We start from the raw sequence: 17961 nt of genomic DNA, 5'->3' as shown, positions 1-17961 counted from the left end.
AGGCCATCTGCGACCGCGGGTCGCACGAGCGATGCGGCCCTTGTGTCGCGCCGGCCTGGGTGCAGACCGGCGCTGGGGCTAGCGGCCTGGCGCCGTGCGTGCAGCCCACGTTGCTTCATTTCAGCCCCTCGTGGGCGTTGGCGCACATGCTGCGGCGCTAGGGGCTGGCGCGCGCGCCGGTCCGCGTCCAATCACACGTGGTGTCCGACTTGGGCGGAAATCGAACAGTGGCCGGCAGCCGCGGCCGCTGGCGCGGCCGCAGGACAGTGGCCGGCGGCGGGGAGCCGCTGGTGCCGGCGGCTGGCCGCGGCCAGTGTGCGCCCGGTTCCGCGACCAGCGCGGCGGCGGCTGGCTGTGACACGGTCGGGGCCGACGGCTGACCTCGGCGTTTTCTCGTGCCGAGCGGTAACGCCGCCCGCACGCGGGCCGGGTTGCGGCCGATCGTCTGCAGCTGCAGGCCCGATCGGGGTTGGTGCCTACGCTTAGCAGACCACGCGACACTACCAGCTCGCAGAACGCCAATCGAACCTTCTCTCCGGCGTTAGCGACCGGCCTCGTATTCGAGTGCCCCCCTGGCGCAGCCGCCACCGGCCGCGGGAGGCCGTTGTGTGCGCCGCATGGGCCGGCTACCGGTAGACAGAACGCGTGTGTCGGCACCGCGCCAGCGGCGCTCGCCAGCCGCCCGTCCGCGTCGCCGCCGCGCCCGACCCCTCCCGCGCCAGCGTGGCAACGTCGCAACGTGCGTCCGCACGCGGCCTGCTAGCGCGGCCCGCTGCTAGTGCCGTGCCTCAGCCCAACCCACTCGCGCAGGCGCGCTAAGACGTGCATGCTGCGCGCGCAAAAACTCTGCTGCGCGCTAACGCACACGTGGTAGCATATGGCCACCCTCCAGTCCGCGCTATCTCGTTTGAACCCCGTTCCAGAACCAGCTGTCGCTTGTCACAGCCGCGACCTGCCCAGGCACCGCGGCTCTCTCCCCCGCCGCAGCGGCGGAGCCGCGCGCGCCTTGCGTTGGTGCGGGTTAGCTGCCCGCCGCGCGTGTGCATGCGTCTGCAGCGCCACTGCCGCGCGCTCTGGCCGAGGCTATCCGCTCACACAGCGGGTCCGCGGCTGGGCACTAGCGTTTCCATGTGCGCCTGACGTCGGCGTCACCACGCCGCAGGTCCTTGTCGCACTTTCGCGTAATTTCGCTGATTTGTGGCCAGCCTCACTCGCACCCATTCCACTGGGCCTTGTGTCTGCGTCATCGAATCCACCAGCTGGTGCCCGCGCGGGGACCACCGCGCTGGCTCGCATGGTGCGACGCCGATCGGTGCTACTGATCGACACCGCGTTGCGGCTGAGTGCCGCCAGATTGCCGCCCGTGCCCGCGCCTGCCGCCAGAGTGCTACTGCCGCCGCCGCCGCCCGCTGCCATAGTGCTCCGGCAGCCGCCGGCCGGCGCGCGTGCTCACGCCCGGCGCCGCGCCGTCGCTCGGGCCACTGCAGCGTGCCGGCGCGATGCGGTGGCGGCGCGGTGCGGGGAGATCTCGCCGGCGCCCGCGAGCCGGCCGCGATCTGTGCGATCGATCCACGAGATCGATCCGCGCGATCTGCTGGCGGTCGCAAGCGAGCGAACCGACCGCCCAGCCCGCCGTTCGCCGGAGATATAGCTGACGGCCGATGACAGCCGCCAGGGCCAGAACCAAAGCAAAGGGGGTTCGATTATGCTATTACAACGTGCGGCACCAGGCCTTGACCGTGTCCGGCACGTCCATGGCCTGGACGATCTCGGCAAGCTCGCCCATGCTGACCTCGCTGAGCATCGACTTCATCTCGCGGCTGCCGGCGCCGTCGCCGCCGCCGTTGACCGGGCCCGTCTGGGGCACGATCAGCTGCGCGCTCTCGAGGTTCTCCCAGGCGGCCATGGCCAGCTCGCGTCCCCAGATGCGCACGACCGAGTCGACGATGGAGCCGGCCGCGTTGCGGTCGAGCTTGGACTTGACCGAGAGCGAGTGGTACTCGTCGTAGACGATGTTGAAGTTGATCACGCCGGGGCCGTCCTTCTTGGCCACGGTCTGCTCGCCGTCGGCGCCGGTCGTGTACTTGAGCTCGACGCGGGTGGCGCAGATCAGCAGCACGAGCTCAAGCTCGGACAGGCCCAGGACGTACTCGAGCTGCGAGTCCAGCGGCTGGATGCTGTGGTCGGTCACCATCCGCGGCGTCATGTGCGGGTACCGGGCACCGGCCATGGCCACGGCGACGGCCCAGGCCAGGCAGAGCTGGCGGACGTCCTTGGTCGTGACGAAGACGCGCTCGACGAGCTGGCGCACGGCTCCGGAGGCGTCGGCGTAGAGTTCCTGGCGTTAGCGCGCCCACCCACGGACTTACGTCGACGTTGCGGTTCCAGCTCTCGGCGGCGGCCGCCAGCGCCGGCGTCTTGGCGGGCCCGTCCCGCAGCACGTACTGGCCGGCGGCGTCGCGCTCGACGGTCAGACACTGCCGGGCGACCTGCCAGAACGCGCCGACGGTGGCGGCCGGCGCGACCTGGAGCACGCGGTGGCTGAAGCGGCTCTTGACGCGCTTTTCGAGCATGTCGCCGGCGTTCTGCGTCAGCGCGTCCGGCGACAACATACCATCCGGGCCGACACGCCGATCACGCACACGGGCGCCTTGCGGCTCTGGGCGATATCGAACAGGTTGTAGAGCAGCATCTGGCGAGCGTGCATCGTGAACCGGTCAAACTCGTCGAGGACGACCACGATCGAGACCACGTCGTAGCTGGTGCCGTGCTCTTCCGGGTGCGCCAGCAGCGCCAGCAGCCGCGCCATGACCTCACTGGACGGCTTGCTGCGCCGGGCGCGGCCCTCGGTGTCGTCGCGGTCGGCGGGCGCGTCCATGGCGGCTCGCTCGGCCTCGAGCTGGGTCGAAATTTCGCGGAGCGCCATCTTGTCGTCGGTCTGGGCGAACCCGGAGAGCCGGACCGTGAGGAACTCGTAGGGGTGCTGCCGCCGGAGCTCGGCCAGCGCGGTCTCGACGACGGCGGTCTTGCCGCAGGCGCGGGGGCCGATCAGCAGACACGAGTTGCCTTCGCCCTCGGTCACGGTCTGCTCCATGAGACTGTAGATTTTGCTGCGGTCAGCGCGCCCGTGGGCCGACGTACTTGTATACCTCGTCCAGGCCGACGAGGGGGACCCGCCGCCGGCCGTGGACCTTGCTGAGGATGTGCGCCTTGACCTGGTCGACGTTTTCGTCCGACTCTTGGTCGATGTCGAGCGGCACTGGCAGCGGCTCGAGCCGGATGGCGCCCGGGAGCGTGCGCAGGAGCTCTTCGTCCGAGTGCTCTGGGTGCTCGGCCGCGTACGCGTCCTTGTCGTCGGGCGCAGCCGGTGCGGCAATGGTCATGCGCTTTTTGGGCGACTTGGGCTTGGTCGGGCTGGCCCGCCGCTTGGCCGGGCTGGCGCCGGGCGCCACGTTTTCCTGGGCGTTTTTGCGCGCGCGGACGGCCTTGGGGCGGTCGACGCCGGCGGCGGCGTCCGCGGCGAGGACAATTGTGTCGGGGACGGACGCGTCCGGGACGGCCGGCGGCGAGTCTGGCTCGGTTTTGGCGACGACAGTGGTGATCTCGTGCACGGCAGCCGGCGCAGACGCGTCCACGGAGGCGTCCGCAGCGGCTGCTTTGAGCGGGCTTGCCCGTGGCGCCCGCGGCGCCCGCGCGGGCGGTTTTGCGCGGCTTTTCGCGTTCGCCGCCGCCGCGGTCGCCGTCACGGGCGACGCGGCCAGGTCGTTCGGATCCAGCACGGGGACAGCCGTGCGCGCAGGCGTACGCGTGCGTGCTGCCGGCTTGGCCGCCCGCGCTGGCCTGGTCGGTTTTGCGGGCGTGCCGGCAACCGCGTCGACCGCGCCGGCCGCAGGCTCGGGGGGCTCTGCAACGGGCGCTGCCGGCGGCGCCGACAGCTCTGCCGCGGGCGCCGCCTTTGGCTGCCGCCCTGCCTTGCCCAGCCGGCCGACTGGCCTGTCTTCCGGCGGGGGTTCTGCTCGTTTTCGGATCCGCAGTTGCATGGGGTCGTCGCGGTGAGCGTGTCGCGGCGGCGTGTATGTCACGTGTGTACCATCACGTGAGCTGGTCTTGTCCGATCATGTGCGCAGCGGCCACGTGACCCGCCCTATAGCCTCCCAGCGCCGGCGATCCCCACGCTCCATCACAACATGCCGTCGTCCGACGCAGATGAGCGGCCGCCGCTGCCGCAGGAGGTCATTACGTGCCTCAAGTCGGCCCGATTCGTGAGTGCTCCCGCCGCCGCGCTGACCGCAGCTCCACCTGGCCACGTCGCACCGCGACTATCCGCATGTCTCGCTCATGAACTACGCCTACATCGGCAAGGGCGAGGCCGGCCCGTACGAGGACGACGCGTGCGTGGTCATGTCGTCCGACCGGCAGACGCAGAAGTTCAACAACATCAAGAACGTAGGTGTGGCCCCGGACCCGCTGACGCCAGAACCCCAAGGTGTCGCTGCTCGTGCACGACTGGGTGCCCAAGCAGACCGAGACGCCGACGGTGGGCAGCGCCGGCCTGGCGCAGCTGCTGCGCAGCATGAACGAGGCCGAGCTGTCGCGGATCAGCGTCACGCTGAACGGGTACGCGTCTGTGCCCGCCGGCGAGGAGGCCGCGTTTTTCAAGCAGAGGCTGCTCGAGTCCAGCACCGAGGACGCGCGGAAGTACATTGACGCCGACAACACGGCGATCGTGGTCGTCAAGATCATCTCGGCGCGGATCACGGACGTCGAGAACAACATCGTGAACTGGGAGGAGCCGCACGCCGACGTGGAGCCCGAGTTTTCGACGACGGGCGACTACACGGCCGGGTACTAGTAATGCATGTATTGTGGCGGCTATATGCGGCTACATGCGGCTGCATGCCGTGGGAGGTCCCGCGGACGCAGGCGGGTATGCTGGTGGCACCGCCACCGCGGCCACTGCGGGACCTCTGTAGGAGGCGCGGCGGCTATATGCGGCTATATGCGGCCCATGATCGGAAGGACAGCCACCGGCCGAGTCGCCGCCGGCCTCGGAGCGCGCGTGCGGCGGCTATATGCGGTTATATGCGGCTATATGCCCCGCCGCCGGCCGTCGTCCCGCGCAGCCGCCGCGGCTAGTCGCTCATGTCCACGTCGTCGTCGTACTCGCTCGTCTGCGCGCGCGCCGGCGCCGCCGGCAGCTCGCCGTCGCTGTCGCTGTCGTAGGCCACGTCCGTCGTGCCGCCGTACCGCGACTGTTCAATGTCGTCGTCGCTGTCGCCGCGCGCGGGCTCGTCGCCCAGACGCGTCTCCTGGATGGCCCGCATCTCGTTCATGGCCGCAATCGCAAACGGGCGGATCTCGTTCATCTCCATGGCGCCGACGTTGTCCATCTGCAGGTAGCTCTCGTTCAGGTTCTTGATGCCGTCGCGGATCTTGGCCTGGCGGACCTCGCGGATGTCGCGCAGCAGGTTGCGCACGACGTGCGGCGCCGGCAGGTCGTCGGCGGCGTGGGCGACCAGCGTCTCGCCCAGCTCGATCCAGGCCCACGGCAGGGCCGAGAAGTAGTCCTTGTTGCGCAGCTCGGCCTCGTAGGCGTCGCGCAGCGCGGCCTCGGACAGCCAGTCCGGCGCCACGATCTTGCACAGCGTCTGCTTCTTGAGCAGGAGCGCGACCCAGAGCTGGACGTCGGTGCGGCGCATCGGCCGCTGCTCGGCCAGGCGGGCGCCGACGAGGTCGATGGCCGGCATGGTGTGCTGGGGCACGATGGTGACCTTGGTCTCCTCGGCGAGGAACGCCAGCTCGGCGGGCGCGAACGTCACCGCGAGCCGGTCGGTCAGAGCCATGGTGTCTGGGGGCCGCGGTGGTCGCGGGCGCGTTTTACGCGCCCGTGCTGGCGACTGCGGGCCGCAGGCGCGAGCACGGTCACGTGTGTGACTCGCGGACCCGCGTCCCGCGCGTCCAGGGGCCGCCGGACCTGCAGCGGCGCGGACCCGCGCCGGTCACCGGTCCGCGCGCCGCCACACGTAGCCACACGTAGCCACAGCCGCCACGCCGTCGCGTGCATCGCCGCCGACCCCCCGCACGCCGTGTCCCGCGGTGACCCGGCTAGCGCAGAAAAAAATCTCGAGACACAGCATCCCCATCGCCCTTCCCCGTCACTCCGCCAGCGCCGCTGCCAAATCGCACACGCTGAATCCGGGATCGCCCGCATGCCGCTCTCTGCCCGTCCCGTGTCTGTCCTCCGCTCGGCGGCCTCGTGCAGGCCGCGGAACGCGGCGGGCAGGCCCCGGCAGGCCGGCTGCGGCCGCCCGCTGGCCGGCTGCGGCCGGCTGGCGGCCGGCCGCGGCCTCGCGGCCGGCGGTCGGGCGGGCCTGCGGACGGACCGCCGGGCGGCAGAGCCCGCCGCGGCCGCGCGGCGGCCGGACCAGGTCGTCAACGACCAGACCGAGGCGCGGACGGACTTCAAGGTGCGTGTTTGCTGGCCACCGCTGACCGCAGGAACTCGTCGTTTCGATCCTGCAATCGCACGCGACCAAGCGCGACGCGCGGTCGTACATCTCGCGGTTCGGCGCGCCCAAGCCCGGCAAGGCGTTCGCCGAGGGGCTGTTGCGGCAGTCGCAGAAGAGCTCGGACGAGTTCCGGTCGCACCCGACGATCGAGGCGCCGGACCCGCTGCGCACGGCGATCATCAAGATCCGCGACGTGGACGCGATCGAGAGCGCGCAGCTGCGCCAGATCGGCAAGACGGTGACCAAGCTGTCGCGGCTCGGCCTGCAGCCGATCGTGGTCGTCGATCCGCGGACAGACCACGAAACGGCGGCGTGGAAGGACGCCGGGCCGCGGCGGGTGTCTGCGCGGGCGGCCAAGCGGCTGGACGCGGTGGGCGAGCGGGTCGTGCGCGCGATCGAGGGCCCGCCGGCGGCGCCGGTGCTGCAGGGAGACGACGACAAGCCGCGGCGGCCGCGGGCCAAGGCGCACGTGGTCAAGTCGGTGTTCTCGCTGGCCGGCGGCCGCCTGGCGTGGGCGCTGCCCGAGCTCGTGCTGTCGCCGGTGACGCTGGGGATCGTGCCGGTGGTGGTGCCGACGGTGTACGACGAGGCGGACGCGTGCACGCGGCTGGTCTCGCCGGACGAGCTCGTGTGCGCCATGACCGAGCAGCTGGCCAGCGCCGCGCACGCGGACCTGCTCGCGGTCGAGAAGGTCATCTACATCGACCCGCTGGGCGGCATGCCCAGCGCCGAGCGCAACCTGGGCGCCCACGTCTACGTCAACCTCGAGCAGGAGTCGGCCGAGGTCGAGCACGAGCTGGCGACGCTGCCGGCGAGCCGGTTCCGGCACGCGGCCGCGCGCGACGTGCACCTGGCCAACCTGGCCGTGTTCCGGCGGCTGCTGGCCGTGCTGCCGTCGTCGGCGGCCGGGCTGGTGACGACGCCGGCGACGGCCGCGTCGCCGTCGACCCGCAACCCGCTGATCTACAATCTGCTGACGGACAAGCCCGTGCTGTCGTCGTCGCTGCCGATCGACGGCATGCGCACGCCCGAGATCGAGACCACGCTGCTGCGGCGGGGCATGCCCGTCACGATCTTCTACTCCGAGGACGGCATGGCGCTCGCGCGGACGGCGCCGGCCGGCGACGGCGCGCTGCCGCCGGCCGTGGTCAACGGCAAGTACTCGGTCGTGGGCACGGTCGAGTCCGTCGCGCTCGACCGGCTCGTCGGCCTGATCGAGGACTCGTTCGGCCGCGCGCTGGACGTGGACGACTACCTCGGCCGCATCAACGGCCACATCGCCGGGCTGGTGATCGCCGGCGACTACGAGGGCGCGGCCATCATCACCTGGGAGCGGCCCGCCGGCGCGCCCGCCGCCAAGATCGCCTACCTCGACAAGTTCGCCGTCCTCCGGCGGTCGCAGGGCGCCGCCGGCGTCGCCGACATCGTCTTCAAGGCCATGGTCATGCAGCTCTTCCCCGACGAGATCGTCTGGCGGTCGCGCATCGACAACCCCGTCAACAAGTGGTACTTCGACCGGTCCAAGGGCTCGCTCAAGCTGCCCGGCCGCCAGTGGACCATGTTCTGGACCGGGGCCAACGCCAAGCAGGAGCAGAAGCTCGGGCTCTACGCCGACATCTGCGCCAAGATCGCGCCGTCGTGGAAGAAGTGAATGTCATTATCGTCCGACAGATGCAGGGCTAGGCGTCGACGGCCCAGCCGTTGTGTTCGAGAAACTCCTCGGCCGCCGCGCGCAGAGCCAGGTTCGGCCGCAGGTCCTCCGGCCGCAGGTACTCGCGCGTGAACGGGTCGAACTTGTGGTTCTTGAGATGCTCTAAAAGTACAGATTTTTCGTACGACTGGCCGGACTTGCTGATGACGGGGTCTGCGTCAGCGCGCCCGCGCGATACGTACCGTAGAACACGTTGAACGAGATCGGGTCGATGAGGTACTCGGGGACGGTCTGGGTCAGCTTTGGAGGCGGCCGTTCGTACCCGCACGCGGAACGCCTCGTCCACGCGGCCGAGCGCGCCCTCCAGCGCGTCGATCTTGGCCCGGTACGTGTGGTGGATCGTGTCGACCTCGTCCTCGAGCTCGTAGCCGCCGAGCTGCGCGCGCGCGGCCGCGAGCTTGCTGTCGCGGGCGGCCTCGAGCAGCGCCCGCGCCTCGACCAGCAGCTCGCCCTCGGCCTCGATCCGCCGCCGCTCGCGCGCCTCCCACCGGTTCTTCTTGGCCATCAGCACCGTCGTCGAGATCGCCGAGGCCGACGCCGACTTCTGCGCGATCGCCAGCGTGTACGCCGTCCGGCCGGCCGAAAGCGCCTCGTTCGGCCGCCCGAGCTCCAGCAGCGCCTGGCTCTTGTAGTAGTGCGCCTTCATCGACTCGGCCGAGAGCTCGATGGCCTTGTCGCAGTCGCTCAGCACCTGCTCGTGCTGGCCAAGCCGCAGCCGGCAGAGCGCTCGGTTCGTGAAGTACGCCGGGTTGGACGAGTCGCGGATGATGGCCTTGGTGTACTCCTGCACGGCTCCGGCGTAGTCCTCCTGCTTGAAGAGCACGTTGCCGGCCTGCTTGTGGTCCTCGGCCGTCTGCATTGCCGCTGGCTTGTGCTGCCGGGCCTGCTGTCAGCGTGCACTGCCGCGGCCGGGCGTTCTGGCCGCCGACGCCGGCGCTCCGCGGCCGGATCAATCGCGCTGCGGGCCGCGCGACGGGCCGCCTGCACCCACCTCGTTTGGCCGCTGTCTGGTCCGTGAGAGCTAACCCGGTTGCCGTGCGCGTGGCTCGAAGTGTGTAGGATCCGAGCTGTAAGAAACTCGTAGATAATTCCAGAGGGTCCAGGCTAAAAACGGGAGGATACCACCGTTTAGTGTGCACCCGACGGTACCTGTCAGATAGGCGGCTCACGCGGGCCGCCCGCCGAGACCAGGGGCGGGCCGGGCGGCTGCCGGCGGGACGACGGGGACGGCGGCGGACGGGGGAGGACGACGGCGGGGACGCGCCGCACGGCGTGCGGCTCAGATCGCGTGCGCGAGCCGCACGACGTGCGGCGCATAGCTGACCGCCGCAGCTCTGGCGGCGACGACGGCCGTCGGTCTAAGGTCGCCGGCGACAACACCGGCACCGGCGGGCGGCGTCGGTGCCGGAGGCGCTGCGCTGCGGGGCGGCGGCGAAGACAGGATTGAGCCGCACGACGTGCGGCTGACGCGGACTCCGGACCGCCGCGACGCAGCCGCGCCACAGGCTCGCGCACCCTGGTGGGCCCCCGACAGCGCGAGCGCGCAGGGGGTGAGCCGCACGGCGTGCGGCGCACAGATCAAACGTGGCCCACAGCTCAGGCGCGAGTAGCACCCGGCCGCCCCAACCAGCCCGAGAGGTCGGCCCGGCGCGCGGCCAGCAGAGGCTCGTGCGGGACACCAAAGCCGTGCGGCCCCGCAAAGCCCGCACCGCCCGTCCAGCTCGGCCGTCGGTGGCTGCGGTGTGGCGTGCTGCGCGGCGCAGGCGGCTACATTGGTGGCTGGTCAGCCGCACAGCGTGCGGCGCATCGATAAGCGCCGTCGTCGCCGTGCGCGCGCCCCGCGCGCACCCAATCATCAATGCATTGCTATCTAGGCCTTGACAGCGTACTGCGCCAGGTAGGCCTCCATGCGGGCAATCAGCTCGTCGTCAAGCTTGCCGCGGAAGTAGCTCAGGATGTCAAACACGTTGATGACCGCCTTGACCGGCACACCGTACTCCTTCTTGACGTGGTCAATCATGGAGTAGTCGTGCTCGACCATGCGCTCCTTGCGGTCGAGGATCAGGGCCACGCCGGCCAGAACAGCGTTCTCGGCGGCAATGATGGCCATGGACTCCTTGATGGCGGTGCCGGCAGTCATGACGTCGTCCAGGATGAGCACGCGCTTGCCCTCCAGCTTGGCGCCCACGGTCATGCCGCCCTCGCCGTGGTCCTTCTTTTCCTGGGGTCAGCAGGCCCGCGCGGGCACGTACCTTGCGGTTGTACGCAAACTCGACCTTGCCGTACTTGGCCGCGTCCAGCTCGACCAGCTTGACCAGGGTGATCGCCGCCAGCGAGATGCCCTTGTAGGCCGGGCCGAACACGACGTCGAACTCGTACTCGGGCGAGTTGTGGATCATCTCGGCGAACGACGCCGCGACGGACGACAGCGCCGCCGCGGACGTGTACAGGCCCGAGTTGAAGAAGTACGGCGACTTGCGGCCCGACTTGAGCGTGTAGTCGCCGAACGAGAGGATCTTGTTCTCGTACGAGAGCTCGATAAGCTGCGTCTTCTTGTCGGTCATGGTGGAGGTGGAGAGAAAAATTTTGGGAGCGGCGGCGAAGAGAAGGCGGCGGTCACGTGCCCCGGGGCGATACCCGGCCGGTGAAGGGAACCCGTAGTATTAAAACTAACACATCGCACACGATTAGTCGATATTAAACTAGTAATTTACAAAGAGAAGTAGAGCCCGGCCGCGTCCGGCGGCCGGCACGAAGAACCATGCAGAATCTAGGAAGTGTCCGGGGAGGGGGCCGTCTATATCAGGCCGCAGTTGCGCAAGTTCTCCTGGATAATGATGTCGTTGACCGCGGCCATGACGAAGCGGATCTGGGTCGTGTCGGTGGCGCACGTGAAGTGCGTGTAGACCTGCTTGGACTCGGACTGGTTGAGCGAGACAAACCGGTTGAGGACGTAGTCGCACGCGAGGTTGTAGTCCTCCTCCTCCTGGTAGTCAGGGAAGTACGTGCGCAGCGGCGAATGCGGGAGCTTCTCCTTGAAGATGTCGATCTTGTTGAGGAAGAGGATGATGGACGTCTTGACAAACCAGCGCGAGTTGCAGATCGAGTCGAAGAGCGTGAGCGCCTCCTGCATGCGGTTGACGGTCTCGTCCTCAAACAGCGTCTGGTCGTACTCCGAGATCGCGACCAGGAACAGGATCGTCGTCACGTTCTCGAAGCAGTGGATCCACTTCTTGCGCTCCGAGCGCTGGCCGCCGACGTCAAACATGCGGTACGTCAGGTCGCCTATTATGAACGTGGTCTCGGTGATGCCAGTGGTCTTGACACGCGAGCGCAGCACGTCCTGGTCGTTGGGCACGTAGTGGAAGTCCGCGATGCGGTCGATGGCGTCGAAGTAGTACTGCGCCGAGTCGTTGAGCTGGTACTCGCGCGACCGGCGGAAGCACTCCTGCACACCGGCGTCCTGCCACAGCAGCCGAATGGCCGTGCCGACGTCCGGCGACAGCGCGTCGCCCTCGATCTGGTTGGGCTGCTTGTAGATGACCTGCACGTACGAGTCCTTGCCCGAGTCGCTCAGCGCAATCTCAAGCGACTCCATGGCGTCCAGGATGACCTTCATCGACTGCACCGTGTTGGAGAAGATGATTTCGCGGTAGCCCAGCCGCTCGTCCTTGGAATACGAGCCCTCGTGGATGAGCTTCATCTGCTTGAGGATCGTCGACTTGCCCGACTCACCCGCACCTGCCGTCAGCCGCCGCCGCCACGCGCACCCTTACCGAGCAGCAACATCTTAATCTCATTGCGCTGGTTCAGTCGGTCCTTGCGGAGCTGGTTTTCGATTTCATCGTTCCGCTGCTTCCCCTCCTTGTCCTCAACACTCATTCCGCATCCCATCTTGGCGGTGTTGTCGACTGTGCCGGGGCGAGGACGATGCAAGTACGGTCTGGTCGTCAGTCGCGTTGCAAAGAGCGCCGCCGGTGGCGTGCCCGGCCCCGTTGTCCGCCGGCCCGCGCTCGCCTGCGCTCACGCGGCCGCCATGTGGCCTCGCTTACCTGTCTGTCCTGCGCTACTACTCAGCAGGCGATCGTCGTAGAATTGTCGGCGCGGGCGTTCGAAACCACACCGCTCCTTGTTGACCTCTGTGCTGGGGTGCGAACCTAAACTGCCGGGCCGACGCTAGTGTCGTCTATTCGCTGACCGCCGTGCACTCGACTGCGTTGCGTTGCACTGCCAGGGAAGACGCCGAGGCGGACCGCACAGGAGGGATGGGGGAAAAAGATGGCAACAGGGCTGTCGATGGAAAAAGGATATATAAGAGGGCGGCGAGGAGACCTATAGCAGCAGTATATCCACGCTTAGGGTGTTCTTGCGTCTACGGCCGTGAGGGCAAAGTTTGGACACGCTACATAGTGCGCACAGTCTATCATGGTTTGGGTTGCTGCAGCGGCCGCCAGCGACCAGATGGGGTGGGTAATGGGTGCTAAAAAGAGGCAACCGCATTCTGAGCGACGCACTATGGAAGAGTAAAAGAAAATTCAATTAAACGCACAGAGACCGGCTGTATGAATATGGCTAGCGCGCATCACAACATGCGCGCCGTAAACTGCAATCAGCTACTCTCAGGACGACGCAAAGGTGCAGAAAAAGGGGGGCCGCAGCTGCGGGAGCCCAGGACCGCGGCGGTACGTGCAGGAGGTACCTTTAGTTGGCCGGCAAGCGCCAGCCACGAGCGCTTAGGGCGTGCTAGAAAGGCTACCCATAGACAGTATGGCTTTCATAGAGCCCGCGCGCAAACACAGTTTGCATGGTCGCTCGCGCCAGCGCGCCAGGCGCAGAACCGTCCGCGGCGCCGCGTCGCACAAGTATATGGTGGAAGGCAGCGGAGCTTGTGCGTGGCAGGCGCTAAATCGGATCGCCAGCAGCGGCGACGGCCGGACGGCCGGGTGGCGGTGTCGCGAGCGCGACGTGCGGCACGGCCGGCCGCTGCACGCGCGCCAGCACGCCGGCTCGTGTCCGCCGTGGTGGAGCGGAACAGTTCGGCAGCCACCAGCCGGCCCGCGTGGCCGCGCCGATGGGCCCGGCAGCGCGGCGACGGCCCGGCGAGCGCGGCGGGCGCCGTGCGCCGCGCGCCGTGGTCGCGCGCCGCACGCCGCGGCCGGCTCGCCCCGGGACACGCCCCCGCCGCGCCGACACGGCTGCGGGCCGTGCCGGCGCAGTGCCAGCGCCAGGCGGCGCGAGTACTACGCTAGAAGCGGGTATATTAAGCACGCTGTAGCGGCTCACGTGTGCATAGGTAGCGCGCGCGAGCTAGCCGTGGCGCGGGCCGCCGCGGATGGCATACGGCAAACGTGCAGCGGTCCAGCCGCCAGTGGCAGTGCGCCAGCGGCGGTCTGGTAGTCCAGCGGCCCACCACGCAGTTCTGTGCCGCTGTCCTGGCAGGTCGCAGGACGCAGGCCTATGCGAGCCGCCCGCCGAATCTTCTAGCGGCAGCCCCGGGTGGCCCCGCCTGGGGCGCCTGGAGGAGTGGGCGGCTGTAGGCCCCGTCAAGGCCGCGGCCGCGTCTCGGCAGGAGAGCGGCTCGCGCGGCGTCGTCTCCAACCGATCGGACACGGCCCCTCCCCGCGGATCCCACGCGGTGCACGCGGCACGCCCCGTCACAGTCCTTGTCGCAGCTGCCGGCTGACCGGTCACTGCGAAACGTTGGTGTCGAGCGGTGGCAGCCTGTAATCTGATGCGCCGCCCAGCAGCTGTCGCGGACTGCAGCAGGCTAGGCCCGAACAGGGCCAGTGTGTGTTGACGCGACCGGTCCTTGCCGTCTGGCGGTTCGAAGACGGCGAGCCGGAAACGGGTAGCGTTCCGGTGCTTGTGTGCCTTGTGCTACCCTGCACGCCAGCCCGCCGGGCCGACACGGGCGGTAGGAGGCCCGGGGCCGCGAGCAAGGTGCGACCCACGCGAACCGCCGTCCGGATACCAGCGGGGTCAGGGTTATGGCCCGCCCCGTGACCTGGCCTGGAGCGTCGCCGGCACGTAGGGATGGAGCGGGCGCATGCCGTGCCCGGCGGACCAGGCCCTGTCAGTCGTCGCCGGACGCAATTACGGTGCGCGCCGCTAGGGGTGCCAGGCGTAATTACAGCTTGCAGCGAACGCATGTGCTGGCGCGATGCGGACAGTCTGGCCAACACGAGGCCGCCGCTAGCCGTTGACAGCCGACTGAGGCGAGCCCGTGCCGCAGCGCGTGCGGCGTAAGGTCGGGCCGGGGCGCCGTCGGCGGGCGACGGCGGTGAACGTGCGTGCTAGGCGGGCGAGGCGACGGCTGGTACCGAGTGCGCCGCCCGAGCCGCAGACGCCACGGATGCACGCCACGCATCTGCCGCACGGCCACACACCGCCCCGGCATCGCCCGCACGCCGCACGCCGCACGCCTTCTACACGGTTCGAGCCGCACCCCAACAAACGCGACACCGCCGCGCGGCCGGACACGCTGTTCGCGCGCGCCGGCCACCACTACGCCACGCGGCACGGACTCTGCCGTCCGCGGTCACTTGTAAACGATCAACTCGCTTTTATTTTTCGACGTCCGGCGCACCTGAGGTGCGCCGCAGAAAATACAGCGGCCAACAATCAGTTTTCTCCCCCGACAGACCCGCGGTTGCGGCGTCTAGTTCCGGAAAATCTGGCGTCAGCGAGCTCGGCCGTCGTACTTACCACCCAGCATGCGTGCAGGATACCAGGGAACCAGCCGAGAATCGTGAGCACGACGTTGACGACGAGGTCAGTGCCGCATCCGGTCTCGAGGAAGACTCCGAGAGGGGGGAGGATGAAAGCTGGCAGTCAGCGGCTGAGCGTGGGCGGTCGGCAGCCTGATCTGGCCACGGCGCACAGTACATACCAAGAATGAGCTTGATGATGTCCGAGGCAGTGAACGGCATTGTGAAGGTACCTGTAGATGGATGGATCTTATCTTGAGGGAACGAGAGATATATATGCTCGCCGGAGCCCGCGGCGTCCGGAAGGGCATGGCTCTGCGGTGTGGCGGTGCACGCGCACTACGGGTGAAAGTGGCGGTGCGTGCGCGATTGGGCGTGCTGCGCCACATCTTCTTACCTTGTCCGTGCTTGTTCTGGAAGTGACGTAACAACCTTTCCGGAAAAGACAAGGCGGATCGGAGCCTTTAACCGAGACAGGACACTTTTCGCTTTTTTGGGCAGAACGTGAGGCAGACGATCGTTGCGCCACGGCCGCGTCGCAGATCCGCCGGCACGAGCGATCGCTCGGCCTGATGTCAGGCGGCGCGGGCCTTGATGCGCGCGCGTGGCCGGCGACGCGAACTTGACGTCAGGCCGCGCGCCGGGCGCCGCGTGGGGCGGCGCGGTGAGCCGCACGGTGTGCGGCTCGCGCCGCGCGAGCCGGCGCAGCCGCGCCGCCGAGCCGCGCCATCCCGCGCTCCCGCGTCGCTCCGACGTCGGACCGAGCGATCAGCATGCAGCGCGGGGTAACCGAGCGCTACGGGCACCCCAGGCCAATGACCTCACGCGATGAGCTCGACGCACGGGCTGATCGGCTCGACCCCGGCCACCGTAGCCGACGCAGCCGACCGCAGGCGCCACGCCGGCCAGACCGCGTCGGCCGGCAAAACACAGTCATGAGTCATAAATTAAGCAACCAAACGCCGTATCCGTACAGCCACGACCGCCGGCGGTCGTGTCAAGCCATGGGCAGGTCCGTCGGGTCCCACGCCAGGCCGAGCCGGCGGAAGATGCGCAGCTGCGTCTCGCGCCACACCTGGCGCTGCTCCGAGATCGTGAACTGGAGCTCGATTTTGGGGATGCCCAGGCTGGCGATCAGTGGCGAGGCCGAGACCGGCACGGTCCGGATCACCGGCGGCGGCAGCGGCGCTTGCGACGGCAGGACCGCGCCGGGCGGGGCGGGGCGTGCGCTGGCGCAGCGCATGAGCACGCGCTTGAGCAGGCTCTGCTGGGACTGGCTGCGCGCCTGCTGCTTGAGGCGCGACCGGCGCAGGATCGTCGTCTGGAAGTCGAGCATGGCCTGGGCCTCGCAGCCCAGAGCGAGCAGGTAGTTGTCGAGGATGCGGCGCCACTGGCCGCGGGCGAGCGGGCCGGGGCGCCGGCCGGCGCACGCGGCCAGCGTGTCGCGCGCGAGAGCTTCGCGGCGGGCCCGCGGGATCGTAAACTCGGCGTAGAGCGCGGACCCGGCGAGCGTGGCCACGATCTCGTCGTCGGCTGCGGCCAGGGGCAGCACGACGATCTCGAACGAGGGCGGGTCGAGCGCCGGCCGCCGGCCGCCAAAGCCGAGCGGGTCCAGCGATGGCACGAAGCAGAGCGCGCGCAGATCGTTGCGGTCCCAGTCCACGAGCGGCCGCGACGTAAACGAGGGCCGGCGCAGGAGCGCGTCGAGATCCGACCCTGGCGGGTACCGGCGGGCGACCAGGGCGTCGACCCAGTCGCGTGGCGGGCCCGCGGTGCCGTCCGGCGACGCCGGTCGGCTCGCCAGCGGGCTCGTCGGCAGCCGGCGCGCGCGCGGCGGCGGATCACGCGCGACCGTGCTGAAGCGGTGGACCGTCTCGAGCAGCGCGCTGCCCGGAATCGCCGGAAAGAAGCGGAAGACGTCGGGCAGGTAGTCGTCGGCAAACGTGGCCGGCAGCACGTCCACCAGCGGTATCGACGCGTGCGCGCAGTCGGCCGTCGCGCAGCGGTGGCTGTCGCCGGCCGCGGCCGACAGCCGGACGGTCGACACCGTCGTCGGCGCCGGGCGGGCCAGTGGCGCGACCGCGCGCAGCAGCGCCTCGATCTCGTCCAGATCCTCGTCGTCCGCGCCCGCGTCGACCGAGACCGACGTCCGCGCGTGCAGCACCGGCCGCGCGGGCGAGCGGCCGCGCGCGGCCGGCGGGTCGAGATCGATCGAGGCGACCTCGACGTGCTCGAACGACAGCGCCTTGGGCTGTTTGCACGAGCGCCGCCGCAGCGGCCGCGGCTGCAGTTCCGTCATTTCGTGCCGGCGAGGGTGCTCGTCCAGCGCTTATAAGGCGCCGGTTGCCCTGGCTAAATTCGCCGGGCGGCACGCGAGCGGCTTGCCACTCCCGAGGGTACTGCCGACCCTGGCTGATCGCCCAAAGGGTGTCACACACTCGCTTGTTCCTGTCCGGGCTTGTTCCCCCGCACATGCGTGGCTCGCGCCGTTCCGCCGAGTTGCCACCGCGGCCCGGGCGTGGGCCGGCCGCCCGGCGGTCGGCTAGATCCCGCATCCGAGACGGAGAGATCTGGGGAGCCGGAATATACCCGAACGGGAAATCCCATCTCCCAACTAGGTAGCTTTTTGTGGGGAGCGTCGGCCCCGCTGCCTAGGCGGGAGAGTCAATTACACGGGCGGACGCGGGCGCCGGTGGGCGGCCGGCGGGTCGAGGCGACCCGTGGTGCGGTCTCACACGGCGGGTCGAGTGTGACGCAGCCTCAGGACCGTCGCGCGGGCGGACGGACCGGCCGGTGCGGCGCAGCGCGGCGCCGCGGGGCGGTGTGACGGCCGCGGGGTTGCGAGTGCGGGTCTGTGCGAGCCGCGGCACGCTGTGATGGGTCGACTCGCGGGGATACGCGGCGGCCGGGCCGGTGCGGCAGTCGCGCGGCCGCACGGTGGCCGGCAGAATGCGTGGGTGGGCGCCCGACGGGTCGGTGCGACCCGCCACGTGCGACGCGGGTCGCCGGGGTGCGTGGCCGCGCGGCTGGCGGC

At 69.4% G+C, this 17961-nt stretch overlaps 9 protein-coding genes across 9 annotated transcripts; 2 read left to right on the top strand and 7 right to left on the bottom strand.

The window, feature by feature from the left end:
• Positions 1–1683: 1683 nt before the first annotated feature.
• On the bottom strand, positions 1684–3743 carry V1510DRAFT_413577 (origin recognition complex, subunit 4). Its single transcript, XM_066933254.1, has 4 exons — positions 3142–3743; positions 2615–3110; positions 2370–2585; positions 1684–2338 (listed from the first exon to the last, which is right to left on the bottom strand). The coding sequence occupies exons 1-4, from the start codon at positions 3381–3383 to the stop codon at positions 1712–1714; spliced, it is 1581 nt and encodes a 526-aa protein (XP_066790024.1). The 5' UTR covers positions 3384–3743; the 3' UTR covers positions 1684–1711.
• Positions 3744–4182: 439 nt separating this feature from the next.
• V1510DRAFT_413574 (uncharacterized protein) lies at positions 4183–5001 on the top strand. Its single transcript, XM_066933253.1, has 3 exons — positions 4183–4262; positions 4294–4446; positions 4478–5001. Exons 1-3 carry the CDS (start codon positions 4188–4190, stop codon positions 4850–4852), a joined length of 603 nt encoding a protein of 200 aa, XP_066790023.1. The 5' UTR covers positions 4183–4187; the 3' UTR covers positions 4853–5001.
• V1510DRAFT_413572 (DNA replication complex GINS protein PSF2) lies at positions 4925–5886 on the bottom strand. The gene has a single exon (XM_066933252.1). The coding sequence runs from the start codon at positions 5841–5843 to the stop codon at positions 5133–5135; it is 711 nt and encodes a 236-aa protein (XP_066790022.1). The 5' UTR covers positions 5844–5886; the 3' UTR covers positions 4925–5132.
• A 181-nt stretch (positions 5887–6067) lies between these two features.
• On the top strand, positions 6068–8569 carry V1510DRAFT_413571 (uncharacterized protein). Its single transcript, XM_066933251.1, has 2 exons — positions 6068–6467; positions 6499–8569. The coding sequence occupies exons 1-2, from the start codon at positions 6210–6212 to the stop codon at positions 8158–8160; spliced, it is 1920 nt and encodes a 639-aa protein (XP_066790021.1). The 5' UTR covers positions 6068–6209; the 3' UTR covers positions 8161–8569.
• Positions 8149–9352, bottom strand: V1510DRAFT_413569 (uncharacterized protein). Its single transcript, XM_066933250.1, has 3 exons — positions 8483–9352; positions 8403–8451; positions 8149–8373 (listed from the first exon to the last, which is right to left on the bottom strand). The coding sequence occupies exons 1-3, from the start codon at positions 9077–9079 to the stop codon at positions 8189–8191; spliced, it is 831 nt and encodes a 276-aa protein (XP_066790020.1). The 5' UTR covers positions 9080–9352; the 3' UTR covers positions 8149–8188.
• A 713-nt stretch (positions 9353–10065) lies between these two features.
• Positions 10066–10807, bottom strand: V1510DRAFT_413565 (phosphoribosyltransferase-like protein). Its single transcript, XM_066933249.1, has 2 exons — positions 10473–10807; positions 10066–10441 (listed from the first exon to the last, which is right to left on the bottom strand). The coding sequence occupies exons 1-2, from the start codon at positions 10782–10784 to the stop codon at positions 10091–10093; spliced, it is 663 nt and encodes a 220-aa protein (XP_066790019.1). The 5' UTR covers positions 10785–10807; the 3' UTR covers positions 10066–10090.
• Positions 10808–12608, bottom strand: V1510DRAFT_413563 (guanine nucleotide binding protein, alpha subunit). Its single transcript, XM_066933248.1, has 3 exons — positions 12273–12608; positions 11997–12163; positions 10808–11961 (listed from the first exon to the last, which is right to left on the bottom strand). Exons 2-3 carry the CDS (start codon positions 12112–12114, stop codon positions 11018–11020), a joined length of 1062 nt encoding a protein of 353 aa, XP_066790018.1. The 5' UTR covers positions 12115–12163; positions 12273–12608; the 3' UTR covers positions 10808–11017.
• A 2157-nt stretch (positions 12609–14765) lies between these two features.
• V1510DRAFT_413557 (uncharacterized protein) lies at positions 14766–15204 on the bottom strand. The gene is made up of 3 exons (XM_066933247.1): positions 15110–15204; positions 14926–15044; positions 14766–14893 (listed from the first exon to the last, which is right to left on the bottom strand). The coding sequence occupies exons 1-3, from the start codon at positions 15147–15149 to the stop codon at positions 14879–14881; spliced, it is 174 nt and encodes a 57-aa protein (XP_066790017.1). The 5' UTR covers positions 15150–15204; the 3' UTR covers positions 14766–14878.
• Positions 15205–15665: 461 nt separating this feature from the next.
• V1510DRAFT_442631 (uncharacterized protein) lies at positions 15666–17686 on the bottom strand. Its single transcript, XM_066935651.1, has one exon. It carries the CDS (start codon positions 17224–17226, stop codon positions 15925–15927), a length of 1302 nt encoding a protein of 433 aa, XP_066790016.1. The 5' UTR covers positions 17227–17686; the 3' UTR covers positions 15666–15924.
• Between the last annotated feature and the right edge of the window lie 275 nt (positions 17687–17961).

This window comes from Dipodascopsis tothii, assembly GCF_038497935.1.
Source record: "Dipodascopsis tothii strain CBS 759.85 unplaced genomic scaffold V1510scaffold_8, whole genome shotgun sequence".
Taxonomy (NCBI): domain Eukaryota; kingdom Fungi; phylum Ascomycota; class Lipomycetes; order Lipomycetales; family Lipomycetaceae; genus Neoaidaea; species Neoaidaea tothii.
This window is presented reverse-complemented; position numbering and strand designations above follow the sequence as displayed.

What these genes read in the sequence shown, in the direction of transcription:
- V1510DRAFT_413572 (XM_066933252.1), bottom strand. Translation starts at nt 5,843, where the DNA reads ATGGCTCTGACCGACCGGCTCGCGGTGACGTTCGCGCCCGCCGAGCTG.
- V1510DRAFT_413571 (XM_066933251.1), top strand. Translation starts at nt 6,210, where the DNA reads ATGCCGCTCTCTGCCCGTCCCGTGTCTGTCCTCCGCTCGGCGGCCTCG. An exon ending in AGGCGCGGACGGACTTCAAG is followed by an intron (nt 6,468 to 6,498) that starts GTGCGTGTTTGC and finishes CGCTGACCGCAG; the next exon opens with GAACTCGTCGTTTCGATCCT.
- V1510DRAFT_413574 (XM_066933253.1), top strand. Translation starts at nt 4,188, where the DNA reads ATGCCGTCGTCCGACGCAGATGAGCGGCCGCCGCTGCCGCAGGAGGTC. An exon ending in GCCTCAAGTCGGCCCGATTC is followed by an intron (nt 4,263 to 4,293) that starts GTGAGTGCTCCC and finishes CGCTGACCGCAG; the next exon opens with CTCCACCTGGCCACGTCGCA. An exon ending in AGTTCAACAACATCAAGAAC is followed by an intron (nt 4,447 to 4,477) that starts GTAGGTGTGGCC and finishes CGCTGACGCCAG; the next exon opens with AACCCCAAGGTGTCGCTGCT.
- V1510DRAFT_413557 (XM_066933247.1), bottom strand. Translation starts at nt 15,149, where the DNA reads ATGCCGTTCACTGCCTCGGACATCATCAAGCTCATTCTTG. An exon ending in CATCATCAAGCTCATTCTTG is followed by an intron (nt 15,045 to 15,109) that starts GTATGTACTGTG and finishes GCTGACTGCCAG; the next exon opens with CTTTCATCCTCCCCCCTCTC.
- V1510DRAFT_413577 (XM_066933254.1), bottom strand. Translation starts at nt 3,383, where the DNA reads ATGACCATTGCCGCACCGGCTGCGCCCGACGACAAGGACGCGTACGCG. An exon ending in TCGGCGTGTCGGCCCGGATG is followed by an intron (nt 2,586 to 2,614) that starts GTATGTTGTCGC and finishes GCGCTGACGCAG; the next exon opens with AACGCCGGCGACATGCTCGA. An exon ending in GCTGGAACCGCAACGTCGAC is followed by an intron (nt 2,339 to 2,369) that starts GTAAGTCCGTGG and finishes CGCTAACGCCAG; the next exon opens with GAACTCTACGCCGACGCCTC.
- V1510DRAFT_413563 (XM_066933248.1), bottom strand. Translation starts at nt 12,114, where the DNA reads ATGGGATGCGGAATGAGTGTTGAGGACAAGGAGGGGAAGCAGCGGAAC. An exon ending in GATTAAGATGTTGCTGCTCG is followed by an intron (nt 11,962 to 11,996) that starts GTAAGGGTGCGC and finishes GGCTGACGGCAG; the next exon opens with GTGCGGGTGAGTCGGGCAAG.
- V1510DRAFT_413565 (XM_066933249.1), bottom strand. Translation starts at nt 10,784, where the DNA reads ATGACCGACAAGAAGACGCAGCTTATCGAGCTCTCGTACGAGAACAAG. An exon ending in AGTTTGCGTACAACCGCAAG is followed by an intron (nt 10,442 to 10,472) that starts GTACGTGCCCGC and finishes TGCTGACCCCAG; the next exon opens with GAAAAGAAGGACCACGGCGA.
- V1510DRAFT_413569 (XM_066933250.1), bottom strand. Translation starts at nt 9,079, where the DNA reads ATGCAGACGGCCGAGGACCACAAGCAGGCCGGCAACGTGCTCTTCAAG. An exon ending in ACGAGGCGTTCCGCGTGCGG is followed by an intron (nt 8,452 to 8,482) that starts GTACGAACGGCC and finishes AAGCTGACCCAG; the next exon opens with ACCGTCCCCGAGTACCTCAT. An exon ending in CTCGTTCAACGTGTTCTACG is followed by an intron (nt 8,374 to 8,402) that starts GTACGTATCGCG and finishes GCGCTGACGCAG; the next exon opens with ACCCCGTCATCAGCAAGTCC.
- V1510DRAFT_442631 (XM_066935651.1), bottom strand. Translation starts at nt 17,226, where the DNA reads ATGACGGAACTGCAGCCGCGGCCGCTGCGGCGGCGCTCGTGCAAACAG.